The 24546-nt window shown below is 33.4% G+C and overlaps 1 protein-coding gene across 7 annotated transcripts in view; it reads right to left on the bottom strand.

The window, feature by feature from the left end:
• The window catches only part of LOC138325890 (centrosome and spindle pole-associated protein 1-like), a 108763-nt gene that overhangs the window by 40577 nt on the left and 43640 nt on the right, over positions 1-24546 (bottom strand). For all 7 annotated transcript variants that reach the window (XM_069271887.1, XM_069271884.1, XM_069271885.1 and 4 more), the window contains 14 exons: positions 22653-22745; positions 20423-20548; positions 17901-17993; positions 15923-15976; positions 15318-15386; positions 12570-12679; positions 11932-12007; positions 11454-11500; positions 9384-9486; positions 5177-5206; positions 4113-4184; positions 2281-2359; positions 1702-1713; positions 664-678 (listed from right to left, as the gene is read on the bottom strand). In XM_069271887.1, coding sequence (XP_069127988.1) covers positions 664-678; positions 1702-1713; positions 2281-2359; positions 4113-4184; positions 5177-5206; positions 9384-9486; positions 11454-11500; positions 11932-12007; positions 12570-12679; positions 15318-15386; positions 15923-15976; positions 17901-17993; positions 20423-20548; positions 22653-22745 — 979 coding nt within the window. The remainder of the gene's footprint in view (positions 1-663; positions 679-1701; positions 1714-2280; positions 2360-4112; positions 4185-5176; positions 5207-9383; positions 9487-11453; positions 11501-11931; positions 12008-12569; positions 12680-15317; positions 15387-15922; positions 15977-17900; positions 17994-20422; positions 20549-22652; positions 22746-24546) is intronic.

Below are 24546 nucleotides of genomic sequence, written 5' to 3' on the forward strand. Positions count from 1 at the left end.
CTGAAACATATACTTTCAAATGCTTTCAAATACTCTTTCATATCATTTGTATATATACATTTTGTTACCAGGGAGAGAACTTACATAGCTATAGATACTGCCTGTTGTTTGATCCCATTTCAATTTATTTGAAATAAAATTTTGAAGAAATAGAAATTTCTAATCGATCATGAAACCTTACTGTTATCAATATATATCAGCCCAGTGATAATCACAACAACAAACTCTCATCTTCCTTATAAACGTGAATTGACACCTTCCAATCAGCCCAAAGTTTTGTATGACTGACAGGTGCTATAAAGAGGTGTATATTTGTATGGAGTCTCAGTTCATCACACACACACCATCTAAAGGTAGCTTATATTCATGTTTAAATTGTTGGCTGCTACCCAACAGCAGAGAATACACACAATCCTTAAAGAACTTATTGTGGTGAAAGTGTTTATTTTTCCTTTTGACATGTGACACAACACAAACTGAGGAATGTGAACATGCGAGGGACTCTGGGATAAAACTTTAAAGGGTAATAATAATGATGTGCATGAGAATACAGGGGTCAGCCTGTATACCAAACTGTAGTGCAGATAAAAATTAAAATCTCTATAAACTAAACCACAGTATTCCTCCACCCAGGGGAGATTACTCTAGTGTAATAATTCTCACCTCTATCACGAGTACCTGCTCAAGTTTTAAACGTGGATTTTCAAATAAGTTAGTCTCAATGTCTTAAGTAACATTTGGGAAAGTGAATATATTACAGTGTGAAGAGCAGTTCATATAGTTGGTGAATTAAACACAAAAATGAATATTATATTCACAAATTAATAAATACAATCAAAACTGACATTACTGTTGATAGTGAATATTTTACTGACTGTTATATCAAATTTCACCATTAATTGACATTCACATTAATGTGGTGAAATATTAACCTTTGAAATTCAATAGATGACTTTTGAAACTGATAATGAATTATACAGTACACAGTATATAGATGACGTAGCTAAAACTCTTCAGCAAAGTTAGGAAAGTCTCTTCTTTCAAAAACAGGTATATAATGGAATAGCATTCTAACAAGACAGATAATAAATATTATGATTGATCATTCTATATTACATAAATTGGTCATTAATGTAGGTGAAAATATAGGTCACAGTGACCTACTTAAAGGACACTAATATACCTGGTAAAGTTCAAATAGTAAGTACTTTAGAATATGGGATTTGGGAAAGCCATTATATATGTGATGACCAATAAATAAATGGCCACATTGTGAATATGATTTAGTTGCCCAGTACCGGTCCACATGTACAATAAATATGTGAGGGGAGGGGTGGGGGTATTTGTACCTTTTTGATATTTACAGTAAAACCTTGCCAACTCCCAGTTGGCCTGGACATCTTTAAACTTTGAGTAAAGCAGGGTTTTAATCAAGCTAAACATCTTTGGATAATTTGTGAAATTAGACAAGGTTGGCATTTGACAAGTTCAAGATGGAATTAAGAGGTCAACCATACATGAATTTCACGGTTTTATCAAAATACATCTGTTCCCTGCATAACTTCTCAAAATTATAAATCATAATATATAGAGGAGATACAGTAAACCTGGTCAATATCAAATGTGACATAGGATATCAGATATCTACAGGTGCCGTAGGTGTTAATTACAAACACATGGGTTAGGTGTGGTAAAACCTACCTTCACTTTTGCCTGTGAATGGTGAATACAATGCAAATCTCACTTATCATAGTGTAACACAACCTCAAACGGAGGCTGCCAAACCACACAATGTGCACAGTGGCCTTGACCTATGGCTACAATGACCTTCATCTTTCCAGCAAGATATTATGTCAATAAATTAATCAATGAGTTCCCTGAATAAAGGTTTTATGACACTGTTAAAATGAATTATTAGAGTTGAAACTAATAATTAATCATCTATAATAATACACCAAACTTTAGCTGTACTAGGTATAAGTTGCTGTATATACATTAAGTCTAAATATTGTTATGAATGAAAACCTTTAATTCTAGCACAAAAACTTTATATTCAGATATCATCCATCTAATATATGATACCCAGAAAACTGAGAATCAATTCCATATTAAGACCTATACCACCAAACAAAACATATGTCTCTTGTTTTCCACACATATATGTAGACCGCTTCCATGTGAAATTAGAGCTCGTTAGTTGACAGGTAATTAACAAACACATGACAGTTACTGTATATATGAGGGTACCATTGTTTGTAAATGTTGAGATTTTATACGTACCTAGAGGAAGTGTGGCGAAGAAATCTCCGGGTGGCCGTGACATATCCTTTGTACGAGAACTTAGTGGCTCCTCTGGTTCCTATAGCCAATAACACACACCAAAACACAGAATTAAACACACAATTACCACTTCCTTCCACACACTGCTCGATCAACACTGGCTAAAGTCAATCGAATTCCGGTATAATCAATAAGTTTTACCGGTACACAAAACTCTTTAACTCCTAGAATAAGTGTTGTCTTGTACTAAATCCAAACACAGCGAAGATAAAACTTGGATATTAATGTTCACTCACTGGCACAATATTTGTATATCTCTGTAATCCAGGTATATTAACTTTATCAGAACAATCTACAGGTATGTAATCCAAACACTAGTAACATAGCCCTCTGTCCAGTATATCACTTAGGTAGGTAAGGGATCAGATCCCGTTATAGCTAGCTACCTGTCAGGTTTACTCGTTAAAGGTATTCTCCATACAGGTACTTACTATAAGGTATTACAAACACACTGCCAGTTCTTAATAAAATAATAAGACAAATTGATACAAGTTTTTTTGTCATCTAAAGATTGTAAATGTAATCAGTATAATGTAATGAGTTCAGAGTTCAGTAATTCAACTGTGACCACCGTCTTAACTGTCAACAAACAACTCTAAGCAGTGTGTGAGAGTCTTAGGTGAAATCTGTCAGAACTAATCAATTTAAATGTAACACTACCACACATTCTATGTACAACCATCAAATCATGCACGCTACGTACAATCACAATATATCAGAGAGAGTTCTCAATGGTGCAGATCTACTTTAGAGGTGTATTGAAAGAAGACTGAATATTGTGACGTCACGGATCAATGAGTTTTAACGGTAAGCTAGGAGATATCTACAGGGTGAAAACTACTAGTATAGAATCTTATAGAGAGGCGCAGTTCTATAGAAAAGGTGTATATATATATATACTATAGTCTGAGACAGACGACTTGGGGAGGAACAAAACTATCTTTGAGATGTTTACATGGTACATAGCAACAGGAAACACAGGCAAAACAGCTGTCAGTACTGGTGAATGAAAACGGCAAACACTTCCACACTAAGAGTATAATCCCCTATATGCTATATACTTTGTACCAGTCGGTCAAATACTGGAGTAATTAACACGGGGTTAAAAAGAACAAGATTTTTATCATAATAAATCTAACAAAACAATAGAATGGTCAGAATGCAGGTCAGCAAATTCCTATAACACTAGAAGTGTACAAAAAATATCAAATTAAATTTGAAGTAAAAAAATATATAAAATAATTACAAATAGAATATTACGACAACATAACATAAGAGTAATAAAGTAAAGCCCATAGTTCCTATCATATAACAGAGGTCTTGGTTCCGATTTTTTTACTTCTTGACACTTTCTATTTCAACTCTGTGTATTTGCATAAATTTTTACACATTGAAACCTTCAAATTAAATAAAAAAAATTTTCAATTTTTTTATTCAAATATAAAGTTTGTTTTGAAAGGTGTTTTTGACCACAATCACTGATATATGTTTAAATAGAAGCATAAACTAAACTAATTACATGCAGCAATTTTTTCTATGTATTCATTATCTATGTCATGAGATCATGTAAAAAAATGGTGTCATTTTCTCACAAACATGACTTAATGATCACTATGTGCTAATTAATATGCAAACCAGAGTACTGAAACATGTCGGATATTGGTAAACAATTTGAAGAAGCATAACTACGGTATGTAATTTACTAAATGAGATGGTACAATATGGACAGACTGAAGCCAGCACTAAATCTAACACATGCTGCGCCACAATACCTGTCTATCTCTGCGGCCGCGGTACCTATAGTTTTCATCAAGTTCTGAGTCAGACTTTGAATCCAAATAGTCCTAGAATCATAACAAAATTCTAATTTGTTCCATTTCTACAGGCTTTTCACATCATCAATTCAGCTTTTAACGTACTAACAGGTTGTTATCGCTTCACATTTCTCTCTCCATGTAATGTGGCTTCACATATTTCATTAAATGTGATGTTGTTTCACATTTCTATTAGCCCAGTTAAGGTGCTCTTTGCATCAAGAAAATAATTTTAAAGGTGATAGTCAGAATAAGGATCATTTTAAAACCAGATTTATGCCTAAATGATATAAACATACAAGCAAAACCTGAAAAATGAAAAATCAAGCAAGTAAAAAAATCTACAGTAAATTGTTAATTTTATTTTAGACGATCAAATAAATGGCAGGAAAATAATTATGTTAAATTGTGATTTTTTTCCACACAAATGTGAATGTTACCTTTAAAAGCAAACACTGTTAAGATATCAGGATCTACATTAAATGAAAATATCCAACCAAACTCTGTCATTTGATCATCAAACATTACCAAACTTATTCATGTTTTTTCCTAAACTGTACACTTCATTGTCTTATATAATAACATTTACCAGTATAATCTAAGTCTTTAAGGGAAGTGTAATCTGAGGTTCTACCTGGTATGTTATACAGAGGTAAAAATGAGGGTATATTTGATTATTAGGGTCCTTAATGTATTATATGTATGCTAAACAACTTTTATTTTTTATAATGCAGGAGTAAAATCAAACTTTCTCAAGAATCGTTCTAACATTCTGTATGTCTAACCGTAATGAATTTTAACATTACTCCATCATGTTGATTTTAAGCAATATTTAGCTATATTTTACAATAAAACATTCAACAGATCTGATGCACTGGAAATTCTGAAAAGTTGCCTTTATTGTTTATTTTATCTTTAAAAACCTCTGAATCAAAATAATTTGACAAAAAGTGTACAATTCAAGAGAACGCATGAGGGAAAACATGTTGAAATCTGCACTGAAAACTACACGGAATACCTACCTTACGCTCAGGTCCGCTTATCTTTTTGACCTTTAGTCGGTACAAAAAGGATATATTCTAGCTTAGTCAATATCATTAAGTTCAGTTTTAAAAAAAATTATTGATTATAAACTTATTTTGAATTTCAACCTTCATTTCAAATATTACTGCATTGAACTTGAAAAAATAGGTATAGAATTTAAATTAATAAAATAAATCTACTTTAAAAATTAAAAAATCATCCTTGACTAATAATAACATTGACAGCATAGAAAGGAAAAAATGAGCTCTAGATAATTATAATAATTTTACTAAGGGAAGTAAACCTTCTGTGGAATTCTGAGAGAAAAGTTGTGTTTCCAGGCTTTGTAAGATATGTAATCATTCTGAGTTGTTGGAGTTACATCCCTTTAATAGCTTGACCGTCATAGTCAGTCTTAGAATGCTTCTAATGCTGACATGAATTCAAAGTTGAGATCCAAAATGGTATAGTTTCATAGAAATCTGAACTGATCTGTTTGATAAGATAGACCAAATGGAAAATAATATATCAAAATATTTTGTTTTACTGAAAATAAATAACGGCAATATATATATTTTTTATAAATCTATCAATATAAAGCCTGTTTTCAAGTACCATTAATTGGAGTAGATAACAAGAGGCCCAAAGGGCCTTAACGGTCATCTGACTACCTTGGCAATAGTAAAATTAATTATATATGGTGTCACTTTGTCAGGACCATGTCAGGATCATTTTCAATTTCTTTCAACAAATTTTATTTCAAACAAGAGGCCCAAGGGCCTTAACATATAGGAAATTAATTAGATATAGTGTCATTGTAGCCATCTTCGATTTTGGATCGACCCAAAAAATAACAAGACTTTGTCACGAACATGTCGGGATCATTTCATGCAAGTTTCAGCCAAATCGCATCAGTAGAACTTGAGAAGTTCAAAATGTGTTTTCAAGATGGCGGCTGCAGCGGCCATCTTGGATTTCGGATCGACCTAAAAAATAACACTTTGTCGGGACCATGTCAGGATCATTTCATGCAAGTTTCAGCCAAATCGCACTGGTAGAACTTGAGAAGAAGTTCAAAATGTGTTTTCAAGATGGCGGCTGTGGCGGCCATCTTGGATTTCGGATCGACCTGAAAAATAACAACACTTTGTCGGGACCATGTCAGGATCATTTCATGCAAGTTTCAGCCAAATCGCACTGGTAAAACTTGAGAAGAAGTTCAAAATGTGTTTTCAAGATGGCGGCTGTGGCGGCCATCTTGGATTTCGGATCGACCCGAAAAATAACAACACTTTGTCGGGACCATGTCAGGATCATTTCATGCAAGTTTCAGCCAAATCACAACGGTAGAACTTGAGAAGAAGTTCAAAATGTGTTTTCAAGATGGCGGCTGTGGCAGCCATCTTGGATTTCGGATCGACCCAAAAAATAACAACACTTTGTCGGGACCATGTCAGGATCATTTCATGCAAGTTTCAGCCAAATTGCACTGGTAGAACTTGAGAAGAAGTTCAAAATGTGTTTTCAAGATGGCGGCTGTGGTGGCCATCTTGGATTTCGGATCAACCCGAAAAATAACAAAACTTTGTCGGGACCATGTCAGGATCATTTCATGCAAGTTTCAGCCAAATCGCACCCGTAGAACTTGAGAAGAAGTTCAAAATGTGTTTTCAAGATGGCGGCTGTGGCGGCCATCTTGGATTTCGAATCGACCTGAAAAATAACAACACTTTGTCGGGACCATGTCAGGATCATTTCATGCAAGTTTCAGCCAAATCGCACAGGTAGAACTTGAGAAGAAGTTCAAAATGTGTTTTCAAGATGGCGGCCATCTTGGATTTCGGATTGACCCGAAAAATAACAACACTTTGTCGGGACCATGTCAGGATCATTTCATGCAAGTTTCAGCCAAATCGCACCGGTAGAACTTGAGAAGAAGTTCAAAATGTGTTTTCAAGATGGCGGCTGTGGCGGCCATCTTGGATTTCGGATCGACCCAAAAAATAACAACACTTTGTCGGGACCATGTCAGGATCATTTCATGCAAGTTTCAGCCAAATCGCATTGGTAGAACTTACGAAGAAGTTCAAAATGTGTTTTCAAGATGGCGGCTGTGGCGGCCATCTTGGATTTCGGATCGACCCGAAAAATAACAACACTTTGTCGGGACCATGTCAGGATCATTTCATGCAAGTTTCAGCCAAATCGCACTGGTAGAACTTGAGAAGAAGTTCAAAATGTGTTTTCAAGATGGCGGCTGTGGCGGCCATCTTGGATTTCGAATCGACCCGAAAAATAACAACACTTTGACGGGACCATGTCAGGATGATTTCATGCAAGTTTCAGCCAAATCGCACTGGTAGAACTTGAGAAGAAGTTCAAAATGTGTTTTCAAGATGGCGGCTGTGGCGGCCATCTTGGATTTCGAATCGACCTGAAAAATAACAACACTTTGTCGGGACCATGTCAGGATCATTTCATGCAAGTTTCAGCCAAATCGCACTGGTAGAACTTGAGAAGAAGTTCAAAATGTGTTTTCAAGATGGCGGCTGTGGCGGCCATCTTGGATTTCGGATCGACCCGAAAAATAACAACACTTTGTCGGGACCATGTCAGGATCATTTCATGCAAGTTTCAGCCAAATCGCACCGGTAGAACTTGAGAAGAAGTTCAAAATGTGTTTTCAAGATGGCGGCTGTGGCGGCCATCTTGGATTTCGGATCGACCCAAAAAATAACAACACTTTGTCGGGACCATGTCAGGATCATTTCATGCAAGTTTCAGCCAAATCGCATTGGTAGAACTTACGAAGAAGTTCAAAATGTGTTTTCAAGATGGCGGCTGTGGCGGCCATCTTGGATTTCGAATCGACCCGAAAAATAACAACACTTTGTCGGGACCATGTCAGGATCATTTCATGCAAGTTTCAGCCAAATCGCACTGGTAGAACTTGAGAAGAAGTTCAAAATGTGTTTTCAAGATGGCGGCTGTGGCGGCCATCTTGGATTTCGGATCAACCCAAAAAATAACAACACTTTGTCAGGACCATGTCAGGATCATTTCATGTAAGTTTCAGCTAAATGGCACTGGTAGAACTTGAGAAGAAGCTCAAAATGTGAAAAGTTAACGCACGGCGGACGGCGGACGGCGACGGCGCACGGCGGACGGCGGACGGCGGACGGCGGACGACGACGGACGAAACATGATGACTATAGGTCATCCTGACCCTTCGGGTCAGATGACCTAAAAAGTAACGAGCGTGCTGGAAATTGATCAGGTGATCACTATATATAGGACATACAGGTGTAAGAAATACCTCAGATATATGTTTACAAACAAGCCACTTTAGACTGCTCTTCAATGTTCAATGTTCTTTAAAACTCCTTATATCAAAATATTTGCGACACCAAACGCCTCAGGTACGATGAAATGCATGCAGGATTAATATTATCTTCAGATACCAAACATACCAGAGTGGTATTAAACTGCCTGGACTAAACTATAGTAAAATAGAACTACTATGGATAAAATGGAGGCTCCCACAGATTTAAATAATATCAATTTCATTCTTCTTTCAAAAATCAAAATGGTGGTTAGATATCACAATGTCTGAAAAGTTTTGACATGCATTTGATAAAGGGTTTGTCATGCTAGCAAATAACATTTTTGACATGTATTTGATGAAGAGTTTGTCATGCTAGCAGATACAGGTTGTGTATATATAATTGGGGGTAAATAAACAGACATTGTTATTAGTCTTAGTCTTTAGAGATACACACCTAAATGATCAGAGGAGAAATTAGTTAAATAGTTTTAAAGATTAGAATACCCGTGTTATGTTATATAATAAGAGGAATATATAAGAGAAGTATGAAATTTCAGTATTCATTATTTTAATACTATTCATTAGCAAATCTTTCTGTTTTCTACTAGTTTTGGTCTTTTAATATTATTTGTATTTTCCTTCAACTGAATTAAAACATTTTAATACATCAGTCCAATTAATACAAACTCAAAAATTCGGACAAGAAATGTCTGACCTAAATTATTCCCTATCTTGATGGTTTTGAATGTTTCCCAGTAATTGCAGGGCAATTAAATCATGCTAATTACCCATCACCATATATGTAAATACCTGTATATAGGGGCCTATACCTATAACAATAGCTTCATGCATATTCATAAGTTTGGATCAGTAATCATTACCAATTTGGAATATTGTTGTTCCTTTGCTTCGTCTGTCCTTAACCAATTATCATCGTCTAGGATTCCTCGTTCCTTCGATCGATCATTTTGGAATCTCACTCGCCTGATTATGTGAAACACAACATCATCAAGACTACTCCGTGAAAGACACAAAACAAAAAGCTACTGATGATCTACCATGTCTATACAGTAAAATCTGTGGACAATGTCTTCCCTTCTTATTTAAAAAAAAAAAAGAAACAAATCTTTTTTTTTTTAAATCTATTTCATTTTTCTGATTCTCAGTTAAAACTTTAATTCTCAACAAATTTTTGGTTCAGTGGGAACACATTTTGTCCACAGAATATCACAGCGTAAACCATAGGGATATCAATAAATAACTCACTACATCTGAATGGTACAGCCTTGTGTATATCATGTTCTAAATGGCTGATCAGCAACCAATCCTGCAGTACACTTCTGACTGTCACAGCGATAGAACATGGTGCGGGGGCCCAAGTGACAACCAAGTGTTTACTTACAACAGGCTATACCATTCAGTGGGTACAATATCAAAACAAAAACATGGCCAATGTCACACTAAATCTATTTCACTTTGTAATGAATCACCAAATTTACCATTGTGATTCGTATGTTTTTTTTGTTTTTTTTTTCTTCTTTTTTTGTTATTTCTGTGAATATTATATGAATTGTGGATAGAATGTCTCCTAAGAACACTTTTTTGTCCCCATTACATACAGAATACAGACATAAACTCCATGTGACTTTGGTCATGTTCCCTGTTACTCCAGATACACTGAAAAACTAATCAAATATATCCATGATATAAACCATATTCAGTCTGATAAACCATAACCATTGCCTAGATAGTCACACATAATCAGTGGTTTCTTTTGGAATGGAATCTTTAATATCATATCCGAATAACTAGATAAAAAATAATACATTGCATGTATTTTATTTCCTTGCGACAGTGTTTTGGTTTCTCCAGTCTGATGATGGTGAAAGCTAAAATACAGGGGAGGTGTTTGTGGGGGAGAAGCAGAAGATATAAAAGAGTTGAAGTGACACGAATGTTTCCTCATACCAAATCATGATTTTCCTTTTTGTCTGCAGACAATTTTTCAGATTTGTCATTCCTCCTACCCCTAAATAAAGAACTTTACAATAAAGTATATGATGGTGGCAAAATAATTCAGGATGATTATTGAAATCCAACTTGGAGGTCTCTCTGGTAATATGAATAGATCCCAGATCAATTCAATGACATAAAATAAAGTAACAGAGTACCAAATTGAAAGGTCAAGGGAAATAACCCTGGTCAAACTAAGTAATCTCGGATCAAACTTAAGGGTGATAACCCTGGTCCAACATTAACATCTGCGACCAAATTAATGGGAGATAATCCATATCTATAAAGTCATGCAAGACTAATCAAATGAAAGGTATCAGGATGAAAAGAAAGCAAAGGGCATGCTGTACGCTCTTCTCCAATCCAAACTGTGGGGATCGGATATCTAACTTTCAGATCATGTAAAAGTGAGATCATCTTTAACATAGAATATTATCACATATAGTCATATGATTATCATTAAGGAACTTATTATTATCAAACACATACAATGAATATAATATATGAAATATCAATGTATTGCATTCTGTTGAGTAACATGTAAACAAATTGATTTACATAATATATAAATACATGCAATCATAATTATAGACATTTACATAAAGGATGTATCTAAATATGTCTTTCTAACATGCATACATTCTTTTTAACCAGTTAACAAGTCTATATATATACAACAAATGCTTGCTTTTCTTTTTTTCTTTAATGGTATTGAAAGGTTCACCACTTTTAAGAAATAGAGCTAAGATTGTTTAGGGCTGTAATACTTTGTAACTTTGACAGAAGAATGGGACTTATCTGAGGATATCTGTGGTAAATAATCTCAGTCTTCATTATTAGAACAGTACCAACAATTGAAATATTTTTACACCTGTAACAAATGTTTATCAGACATCAGATTATCACAACTGATACCTAGACAAAGGAATATTACTTACCGTTGCTCATATTCCCGATCAAGATCTCTCATCTTCACATCATCAATCTGTAAAATAACCAAAAACAAAAAAAAAAGAGATCAAACTTTACCAATGTTATTCTATGAAAGCATTTTGTACTTAAGATTGAGCTTAGATTTATTGCAGAATTATTTGTTGTTTTCTTAAAGATTGGGGTTGGGGGGGTGTTGGTGGGGGTGTTATAAAAATCCTGATAGGACATTCACATTGTGCCTCTTCACAATAACAAGTATTCAGACTAACAATGAGGCCTGTGAATTACATTCATGAACAGATTACACATATCTATACTGTATATTGATTATTGTCACCAAATTTAGGTTTCATTACATTCCCTCCAAAAGTTTAGGAGGAATTGGTTGATTATTGTCTACAGATGGATGGACGGACGGACAGTCAAACATACAGACAAACCTGCATAGTTTTAATTAGATTTTCCAATGTCTGATGTACTTACCCCTACCCTGTTGATGGCGCCCTCACTAGCATAGGGTCTTATTCCTCTGCTGTCCCCATAAGGGTCCTCATTTCTCCTAAAGGGCAATTAGAGATAGAGTTAACCATCTGGCAGACATCACATACAACTCATACTGGTATATATATACAAATCGTCTAAACTGAAGAAATGTTAGTTTTGCTTTGTCCTCTAGTAAGTAAAACCACAGTCTTTCAATATGGATATCATGTATTGCGTACTGTATCTGCATAATATATGCATTACGAAGTACATTAAAACCCTGCTAACTCAAACAGATTGGGACCTATCAACAGTATATGGAATGCCAGGTATTGAAGTTATCAAAGGTTAGTCATCAAATCCATAGTCAGTTATACACCTGTCACATTCTGATCAACTATGTCTGTAACTGCCAATATAGACTACATTTTCAATAGATAAAACACTAAAATTATCCATTGTAAATGTATGCATATTTTTAGAGAATGTATTTGCCTTCGAGAAATGTATACCAAAAATCAATTACATGTGTATGTTTAATGAATAGATGATTTAGTTATGAAGGTAAAGGAGCTATCATTATGCTGTTGGAGGAATGCTATCATGATATGAGAGTGGTGTTACTGTATTATATCTACCTGTACTGACGTTCCTCTCGTCGTTTCTTTTCCAGGATCTCATCATAGGTAGGGGTCTGCCATCCCCGTCTCGTCTCTGGGGGTGCATCCCTGGGGGTGCCTCGCCCCCTCTGTAAGATATAGGTCATCACTTTACCTTAGAGGCCACTGTACAACACTAAACTGCACCTACATCTACACAAGCACATCTACTAGGCATGCACACTACAAATACAGCAGTATCTGTACTCCAAGTTCTACTAGTCAGGGTAGAACCTACAAGGCTATTCGATAACCTGTACTCTTCATTCCGAAGTCAGTGCAGTCTGGTCCTGTTAACAAGTCACATGGGTAAATCTATATCCAGGCAAGCTCCTCATAACATTTATAAGTGTATCGTAGATACCTGATATATATTTATTTATAACAGGAACAATTAATCCAAATTACTAGAATGGCTGTAAAAAACTACTATCACACATTTAAATACCAGGAAATTTACACAGCCTATACTACAAGCACATTTCTATACAGTCAATGTACACACTCTGGGTTTGTTTGGTATAACACATTTTAGTCTTATAACAGGAACACTTCACATACATTCCATAGTATAACGATCACTTTCCATGGAAAAATACAACCTCGGATATTCTACCCCAGTAAATCCAGAAATCTAAGCTACATCTCTAGACATTTTCTAGCGATTTTCCAGACAAACCTTCAGGATCCTGTACAAGTAGTACATAACATGGGCATAATGGCTGACTACGTTTATCTGTACGGAGATATATCGCGCCTAAACCCTTACACCAATATCCACCAGGAGTCACAACACCATTAAAACCCTTTCAGGTCAACATGTGAGGTTTAAATAAAATTTCATTTATTTATAACACGAAGCACTAAATGAATGATATCAGCGTTGTTACCAACAGTTTGGTATGTAACAGGTGACCTGAATACTGGCCCTCACTCTCACTAGGACACTTCATAACTATACTTAATTGGTGATCTACTTTAAACATGGTTTATCATCTGGTTTTACATCATGAAATCTTTAAATCATAAACCAAAAAAAAATATTGGTCTTGTATATCAGTCTTTTGACATATTTTATGATAAACTGAACAAATATTTCTCACCAAGACTGTTCCTATGTGATCCCACATATGGAAAAATATTAGTAAGAACTTAATCAATGAAGTCTCGAAAAATCAGACTTAGGTTTTCTAAACAAAATAGACATTAAAGCAAATTCTTAAAATCAAGCTAATTGCCCAGTACCTAAAAAAAATATTTTCTTTAATCAATATTCTGATCGATGGATGCAAAGATTAACCTGTTTCAGTCAAATCATAGCCGCTAATGCAGTTTTAGTGAGTTGCAAATTGGTAAAAAAATTGAAGTGTATATAGGTATATATAACTACATAGAAACAATATCACTAGATCCTGAATTATCATATTATTATATAATCATAGAAAAAGAAAATCATCCAATTAAAGCCACTAATAAGTGGAGGTATGAATAAATACATTAGGGTATTTAAAAGTTCAATTAGCACATCACATCTAAGGCAACAAGAATTCCACCGAAGTGGATGTCGCCTGCACAGCATCACAAAGAATAGTTATTTAGAGTTGAAAATATTGTTAATAATTAGGTAAATTTATCAAGTCCCGTAACCCTTGCAAATATTGATGGATTTTGACCAGTATCAGACCCATCTAAAATATCATTGATATAAAGCAATATACCAAATTTGGTTGAAATCGGACTATAAATACTAAAGTTATCGAGTGGAAACCATGGATTTGTCTGTTTTGACTAATTTGAAGTCCCATAACTCTTGCAAATATTGACAGGTTTTGACCATTATCATACTCATAAGAGATCTCATTGATATAAACCAATAGACCAAATTTGGTTGAAATCGGACAATAAATAATAAAGTTATCGCACGGAAATGGTTTCCCAGATGCCGACGTCGACACAGATGCCGACTCTGACATAGTGATACCTAAGTGTCACCCTTGCATTGCAGGCGACACAAAAATCAGCCAATCTCAAACAATTTATTTTATAGCTTAGTCATCAGGTTTTATATAAAACAAAATTGGAAAAACTTTTAAATACAATCAGATTTTAAATCACATGTAGATTTAATTGGCATCCATCTTTTTTTCAACTTATGATACAGATAATAATCTTTAAAAGCCCCAAACGTAAGATTAACAAATCATATGAAAGATGAAATAAGAGAAATGTTAGTTTTTTCCAGGAAAGATTTGGTACTAAAAGTGGTTTTAAGGTAATAGACATTTATTCAGTAATTATTCAATGTCCTCAGACATTTGCACACAAGAGATTGGTAACATAATAACAAATAATTAACCTAGTACAGCTGCATTCTCTTTAATATAAGTACTGGATAAAAAATTTACTTAAAGTTAATCTATTAAAAATCAGTCTAACTGCTAGAGATACAATGCAATAATTAAAATATCACTGCACACAACATGTATAACAAAACAGAAACTTCTATAAAATGGTTATATTTAGGTATGTAAAATCCAAATGGAGAACAAAATAAAATCACTTGTAAATAAAATAAGCTTAATAATCTTAGAAATAAATTGATTAGTGAATACTAAGTGCCGACAAAACCGTGGAGTATATTGATGGTGTGACTACATCGGTGACACGTAGGTGGCGCTGTATTAGTAAGGCTAAAACACGCAGCAATCAGCACTACACACTACTTACACCTCGGCCTTTCTGCTTTTTCAACATTTCATTGTATTCTCTATTTCTCTCCTCCTCTTTACGTCGCCTCTGTTACCACGGAATCAATCAAATTATTCATAAAAATCAACTTTTCATTAATCTTCGATTATTCATTCTTAAGTACCAAAATTGATGCCAAACAAGTTATTTATGCACTTTTTTCTCTTTTGTGTTTCTTTTTTTTTTTTTTTTTTTTTGCTTTCTTTCATTTTTTACACATGTATATGAAATCAAATCAAGCTTGACATTAAACTATAAGCCACAATTTCTCAAGTTTTGTAACCAATATTAGATTTAGGTTAAACCATGCTATGTATATTACACATTATATTTGTCTAACATGCCTCTTTGGTCAAGTTACTGTAAATTGAACATTCTTAGGGTGCAGAAATTTTCACAAAATGTAATTCTAATTAATTTAATTAATGGTAATATATCATCAAGAACTCTACATAATTCTGCAACAATGGTATTAAACGAGACTTATGTCATATAATGTGAATAGTTTAAAATAAGTTGATAATTTCCACGCTTAAATGCTCTATCTTGACAGTAACCAGACGAGATGTCAGCTGTGTTTGTACCTGTGCTGAGTTGCTTTGTAGACCAGGTAGGGAAGCCTGGAATTTCTCTGACTGCTGAAACGTGGAAATCAGAAATTGTTTATACACAGACATGCAAACAAACACTACACATACACACTCCTCTCTGTCTTCTATCTAATTAATCAACATATATCATAACAAACATACAGTGTAACAAAAATCATTTTGAAGTGAGAAAGTGTAGTGTTCTAAGTGATGAAACAATAATTACTACAACAACAAAAACATCCTTAAAACATTTAAATAGAAAAAGTTGATATAAACTTCAGGAAAGTTCAACAGTTACAGTGCACTGTTTATATAGTATATTACAATGTTCTCAGTCTTGTGTAACTTATTTATTATCATTACCAACACCAGGGGAAATACCCCTAATGTTAAACCTGCCTAAACTGTACCCTCACAATACAGAACCCTGGCGAATGCCAAATCTTCAAGGGGAGTTATAAAAAAAATAAGAAAACATCCAAAACTGATTAAATATTTTGTATCAGCCATAGATATTGTTTTGGTGTTCTTTTTGTCATATAGGATATCTCAGCAAAATGTCCTATAGCCACCAGCGAACTAAAAATAAAACGACAAAAAGTTAAGAATTCTGCTGCTGCATTATGAAATATGAAGTTTTACTGAATCCAGATAATGTAGGAATGTGCTTTTATGCAGTATATTTTCGACTGATTTTTTTTTTAATCATTGGCCCACCACTATAGTATACTACCAATGTTAATCGTACCCCTCAATTCAACCTTGATTTTAAAACTGTTGACACAATAATTTGTACTGATAAAATGGTATAGTTCATGTAATGTTTTAATTCAGTTTGAGCACCTGTATTCAAACAGCAGGTAACTATACCTATCCTATTGATATTGTTCAGCATTAAGGTTTAAACCCTACAGGACATGCTATAACAGGATACTCCTCACCTTGGTCTCAAAACACATAAACCATTAACAATGATACTCAACACATATCACTTACATATGCAAACAACAGTTTATACAAAGTGACTTAAATAGCAGCAACTCAAAGACATTCAAAATACTTCTTTGAGTCTCTGATAATTATATAGAAAAAGGCAGCAATCATAACTAACGGGTAAGCACAGAGATAAAATTACCATCGATAAGAAATCATTATAACATATTTAAGTATTAATCATGAATGTTTCATTTCAGTTGTAGTAAAATTTCACAACAGTTTACTTTAATAAAGATTGGACAATAAGAAAATTACTATCATTTAGTAAAAACGTTGTTATTAAAATTTTTATTTTTGATTTTACTATTAATTTTCAGTATGGATATTACAATTAATATTTAAGTATGGATATTACTATTAATATTCAGTATGGATATTACTATTAATATTCAGTATGGATATTACTATTAATATTCAGTATGGATATTACTATTAATTTTCTATATGGATATTACTATTAATTTTCTATATGGATATTACTATTAATTTTCAGTATGGATATTACTATCAATATTCTGTATGGATATTAAAATCAATTTTCAGGATGAATATTACTGTTAATCTTTGTATGGATATTACTATTAATTTTCAGTATGGATATTACTATTAATTTTCAGTATGGATATTACTATTAATTTTCAGCATGGATATTACAATTAATTTTCGTATGGATATTACAATTAATTTTTAGTATGGATTTTGCTGGTAATTCCTAGTGTAGGTTTTCCATATACCTGTACTATTGATATTAGTGTAGGTTTTGCTATCAAATTTGGTAGAGATTAGACTTTCTAGTATGAAATTTTACAATAAAATTTAGGTATTAGTACAAGTAGGGTTATGAGTAACTTCTTATCAGGATTTCAATATTTATATATTGGGGTTTTTTTTTATTAAAAAGGTTTTAGTATGGGTGTCAGTAGAGTTTTCATCAGTAAGGTAGATGTTTGAGGTTCCAATATTTATCATGTACCTTAGTGTTACGGCGAGGAGTCGGTGGCTGAGCGCCACGATCTAAATCTAGTCTAGGTACGTCCACCTGTGACGGCGAGTTCCTTCCGTGTCTCTGTGATGTATTTAAACAAAAATATTCCAAACAAGAGGCAATCTTTGTATCATACCTGGATGTTCTACACATGCTTAAAGCTACAGATTATAGCCTACAGAAATTAATTGATCATTGTTTTGTACTGTGTCAAAACTTTTATCCCTTGACTGATGTTTTCAGTTTTTATTTTATAAGTTTCCTTCTCTTAAGGTTGACTCATTAGAATGAAATTTGCTGAAACCATTTATCCAGCGATAAGTATTATCTTAAATTATACTTTTCAATGTTGATGTTCATAAAATCTTATTAAGTTTTACCATTTCATTGACTTTTTAGAATGAATTTTCTCCTTTCTATCAAAAAGACAAGAAGAGTACAAACTATGTAATGATCAACAGATGTACTAGTTTCCACCAGCAAGCAAAGACAGACAAACAAGCTATTAGTATTCCAGAGAAAACATTACAGAGTCTCAAAAGGATGGGAGATCTAATATAAACCTGTGTTCTTAACTATCTACTGGTAGTTAATCTAGTTATAGTCAAACTCTGACTAAAACCCCTCACTCAGAGTGTCTTACTCATGCTTATAAAAATTTTCATACTACAATGTCAATTTTGAGTTATCAATAGAAAAATTTAAGAGTCTTCATTATATTTTCTTATTTCAGATTTCATTACGATTTATTTTTGTGTTCTTTAAACAAGGTATTTTCTGAATGTATAACCCCACAATTGGGTGTTGGGTTGATTCAGTGTGTATCTATATACAAGTTCTACTGTTTTACAACACTTCAGCATTTATAGACTGGCATTAACTCACACTTACAGAACTGAAGTATATCCCACACTGGTAAATAAGTCAACACAAGATATCCACGTAAAACAAAGTCAATATCTGTTAATTATATATCGATGAGACCAGCACACACCCGACCATGGTGGTTATAAGAACAATGGCGACGCATGTCTATAAATGTACCTCTGTGACCTAGCTATTTCTGGCGTGGTTCGTCCTGTCTATACACAACTAATCAAGCATTTAAATATCTATGATCGAAGACAATGCCCCAGCACTAAGTATACAGTATACAGTATACTTATCATCATGACTTGTTTACTTCAATATCATCATACAAGAACCTTTATCTGTCCGAGGATCTAACTACATATCAGCACAATAAACAATTAAACATATAAGATAATGACAATAAGGATTATCTCCCTTAACGTCAATGACTACATATTTGTTGTCTCCCTTTATTTGTTATTTCCCTTTACTGGCTTTCTTCTTTAATAATAAAATCAAAATTGATAAAAAATCAATCACTAGCTTTATCTAAATGCAGCTAACAATGATGTAATGTGATAATACCAACACATAACTGATGTAATGAAGATAGATTTAAAAACATCTTTGTCCATAACTTACATAAGTTTTACTAAAGCATTATGTTAATTATCAATATGATGTACATTGGACCAAAGTGAACATCTGCAACACTTACATATGGAAAACTTGTGTTTTCTTGAAGAAATCTATCCATGTGTCACTGAGAATTTCCAATTAAGTCTTGTACATTATTCCTTGAATTGGCCATCTCATTAGTCCATGTATATGATAGGTATCACACTGACCAGTGTTTTATCTACTGTCTGATATTCAGACTGACCACTAAGTGAATGCTCTCTCAGTGCCTATGTACAGACTGACCACACATCATTCAGAATTTGTACCTACTGTTTTGAGGCAGTGTGTGACAAGTACAGGTACTGAACATACAACCAATAGACTTGTGGGATACCTGACCATACTATTATAGATATTGTACAGTATAGATGGGAGGCCTGGAGTAAGTGACCACATGATATTGTACCTACATCAGACTCAGGTAAGTATCTCCCTCATCTATTATTTAACACACCATCCACACCAGCAGTGATCACTGACATACTTAGGACCCTAGGGTACACATCCAACATCAACTCACTCAACATATAGCTATATCCATTGGATTTTATATTATTGTGCAGATTTTATGGTTGATATGTAACTGAAGCAATTAAATGTGGAGTTAGACAACTTTCAAACCTAAGTGGGAATGGTTGAAGTATTACTTCAAGAACCAATGATAAACCTCATGTCATGTACTGGATGGAAAATAATTTCATCTGAAAAAAAGAAGAGGGCTAGTAGTGTGAAGACACCTTAACCAATCAGCCGGTGTGGTCTACCTTAACCATTCCCCAACCACGACTCTTAGCTGGAGGTCGAATGTCGTACGACTCGCCTACCATGGCCCAGTGGTGTAGGCCTAGCTGGTAGATTCTTTAACCGCTTCGAATCACACTCTTCAATATAAAAGCTTGACAGTGGTAAAAAGCGTTTATATAATTAAGCCAGGAAAACAACTAAAGTATCGTGGATGATCAGTTAATATTACTTACAGATCTTGGTCTTTCCCGCTCCCGGGGCAAAGGAGGGCGCCTATCTGCAGATTTTGATCTTCGATTATCTTCTTTATTTCTCAAATATTCATTGTATTCTTCATTTCTTTCCACATTTCTCCGTATCTACATTACAATAAAGGTCGGACCATTTACAACTAGGGAAACCAAACATGAGATTTTCTAAAGGTGTTGTTCTTGATGAAACTCCCATCCTTTTAACAACACTTTTACTGCAGGCAACATACATGTACAGTGTTAGTAAGAAAGGGAAATCTCCGTTCATTTGCCATCCCTGTATGTAAGTACGTATTTTCCGGACAATAAGGTATGTAACTATATATTTACCAAACTTTTAAATTAAGGCATTCTTTCTTGTTTTGTCACATAACATTACAAATACACAGATTGATACCTAATCAATAACAAATTTAAAACAAAATAATAACATGGAAAAAAGAAAACCAATCAGTAGAGATTATTATCTTCCTTCAACAATTGTTTATATTAACCATGGCAACATTTAAAATTTTTTTTTTTTTTTTTTTTTTTTTTATGCCAGAAGAGAAAAATGTCTGAATTCAAAAGTTTGGTTGAGATGTGCATAATAAACATAGAACAATGTCAAGTTAAGACAAAAAAATATGGAAGTCAGGGGCTATAACTCAAACTCATGGGCCATAACTCATGCTATGCATTGCATTTCTGGTACAGTAGTGGATCATTAGATTAACATTGATAGTGCAAATCACAATGCAAATACTTCAACACTATCATATATTCAAGATGAAAGTAACTCAGAATTTTTGAGACATTTTGAAGACTTTTTTTTATTCTATTTGAGAAAAAACTCGAACGTAAGAAAAGAAATGTCTAAATATAGCATTTAACTAAAATCTAAAAGAAAAAGCAAAAGATTCATAACAGATAATTATAAGGTAAAAATAACTCTGAAACCACAGGAAATAAATCATAGAAATAAATAAATTGAATATTTTAAGGATGAAAAATAAGAAAATATCTATTAAAATAGGAATATTTACAATACAAATTATGGATAATGTCAGCCTCTTTGTTAAGCCAAAGAATATTATCAGCCATTTTCTATCACCAAGCATTTCCAACAGCACACAATTTTGTCAGTCTTTTATAGCTCTTATTCATGGAGAAAAAAACAATTTGATACTGGTTGTTATAGGACTGAAAACTGATCATTGAATATTGAAATGTTTTCAATATTAAATGTCAGCAGGATTTGCACTAAAACCTGCACTACCATGGCCAAGTTAGCATTCAACCACACACATAATGTGTATATCTCTACAGCAAACAAGACAAAAACATAGCTACTGGCTGCAAAATGAGTGATATCCCCTCTCATTGTAAATCAATGAAATATCACAACAAAAACCTTCACAGAAATAGTGAAATTTTCCTTTAAAAATACATTCTCATTTTTGTTTGAAAATTAAGAGGAAAACTGTCTACAAAATTCTACTTGTTAATTTTTCGTAATATTTTTCCAGAATATATTTATTATAAAGGGACATAACTCCGGAGCAAGTTGTTTGAGCAAGGGACATAACTCTAAGATGATGGCACATGAAGCCATGCACAGAGACTTACGGAGTATGGTTTAACGTCAGAATAATCTTTAGGACGTTCAAACCACTCCTTCGACCAGCTTCTTGGCGAATCAAATGACAAGTTGAGTTGATCCTAAAGCATAAAGGCACTGGCTCTTTATGAAAACTTGTAGCACTCTCGAAAAATAATTATATTGAAATTTCATCATTTACAAAACATCTAACTGAGAAAATAAAGATTTGTTCACATATGGTAAAGAAAAAACACTAAAGGAAATTATTGAAATGAAAGCACTGTTATACAAAACACATAAAAACGTGTTAGAAAAGTTCTGAAAATTCAATACTTAAATAAAAACAAACCATGAAAAAATTTAACAAAAGAGTAATACCGATACTTGAGAGTCAACAATAAAAAATACATTCAACCATTGTGTAGCTGTAGTGCAAGGGAAATGTCATAGAAAACATTTATTTCATAATGTAATGTTCTAAAAAAAAAGTCTTCATATACACCTGCAATGAAAGTTTTAGGCAATTTAAAGGTGAAACTATAACAGATATTTATTTCTTGTTAATATAAGAAAATGTCAATATAGTTTTAAACAAAACAATAGACACAAAGTCAATGGTGGAAATTTTACCTGCTCATCTTCCGCTGCAGATTTTCCGGGAAGGCCTCCGCTAAAACTCTCCGGCTGGGAATTCTCAATCCGGGCTCTGGTCCGAGTTGGAGTCTGTAAATGTACAACCACATTCACATATATACAGACATACCGGTAAATCCATACAGCATTTTAATGAAAATCAAAAGATTTTCACATGTTTCTGTTCCTAGGTAAAATAAAGTATAATAATTCTACTTAAAAGTGTACATGTTTGTTCTACTTAAAAGTGTACATGTTTGTTCTACTTAAAAGTGTACATGTTTGTTCTACTTAAAAGTGTACATGTTTGTTCTACTTAAAAGTGTACATGTTTGTTCTACTTAAAAGTGTACATGTTTGTTCTACTTAAAAGTGTACATGTTTGTTCTACTTAAAAGTGTACATGTTTGTTCTACTTAAAAGTGTACATGTTTGACTTGAAGTCAATACAATGACAAAATTAACATTGACAGTTAAAAAGTATTTGTGACAGTCATGCTTTAAAGTTCTATGTGCCATAACTGGTCGAAAATTTTGACATGCTATCTTTTCTTCGTTAATTTTTTGAAAACCATAAGATTTGGTGAATTAAGCTGTGAAAATCATTCCAATGGCTTATAAACCTTAGTTATAACACAGAAATTATGTACTGTAAAATTGTTGTTTTTTATGCCTTAAGTAAGTTTAGATAGAAACATATCTGCAGAAATCTATAATTACTTATAACATTGTAAAAATGTGCAATGAAATTGTAGACCACAATCTGGCTTCATGGTCTGACCGTATGTACTCATTTCACTTCTCTATTGATGTAATTATAATGATTTCTCGCAGTACTGTCAAATATCATTTTCAGCTCTTCTTTGCACATGTGAAATTAAAACCTATGCACTGAAAGTTTTGTAATTTTCAAAATGTTGGTAAATTTTGGTGATGAATGACATATTAAAAACTCATCTTGATTCGTTAGTATGGAAAAATACAGCACATATGACTTTTGATGTGCTAATCTTGAAATATATGTACATATTTCAAATGATCTAAATGTACTAATATTATCTTTCATGCAGATGTTACTGGTGTAATGTCTCCGTGCCAGACAAAAAATGCATTGTGAAGTAATCATGATATACCGTAAACCACATCATTTTTATGAGATACAAATTTTCTAGAATATTGATTTCACAATTAATTGTAAAAAAGTCTATATGAATGCACAATTGTCAGTAGGATTCCTTGATCGTGAAATGTATCCACAAATATGTCAATAATAACGATGACGCAAAATATTGTAACAAAATAAAGTGGTATACAATAAGTAACGAGGTATCGTCAGGATTCAAGTACAACATGATAAAATTGCCGCCTCCACCAGATTCTGATGCAGTTAAAATTCTTCCAACCGTATAGCATCTTTAACATTATCAATATCAATAAGAATTAAAGATGCTCCACCGCCGACAAAAGGTATTTTTTCTCTATCAAATACAGGAGCAGACAATTTAGTATTTTTTCTTCAGTTACAAAAGTTACTTACTTTACACCATTAGAACCATTGAAAAGTTTGAGCTTCTAATTTTACTTCAAGTTAAAAATATGAAAAATAATTAATTGCGTCCCGAAAAAATCACTGCATCCTATATGGAATGAAGTACTCATTGCGCATGCACCAAAGGCGAAATAAATTATTTTATATTATTTTTTGTGTTAATGAGACATATATATAAACGATTAAACACCAATTATTGTTCAACTGATGAATATCATTTATGCTCTGTCGGCGATGGAGCATCTTTAAACAGTATTTAACACATTTTGCAAAAAGCCGTTTGTATGATACATATTTTTCTTTCCTGTTTTCACTAGAAAAGAGATCAGTATATCAGCAATT

This window comes from Argopecten irradians, chromosome 6 (genome assembly GCF_041381155.1).
Source record: "Argopecten irradians isolate NY chromosome 6, Ai_NY, whole genome shotgun sequence".
In the NCBI taxonomy this organism is placed as follows: domain Eukaryota; kingdom Metazoa; phylum Mollusca; class Bivalvia; order Pectinida; family Pectinidae; genus Argopecten; species Argopecten irradians.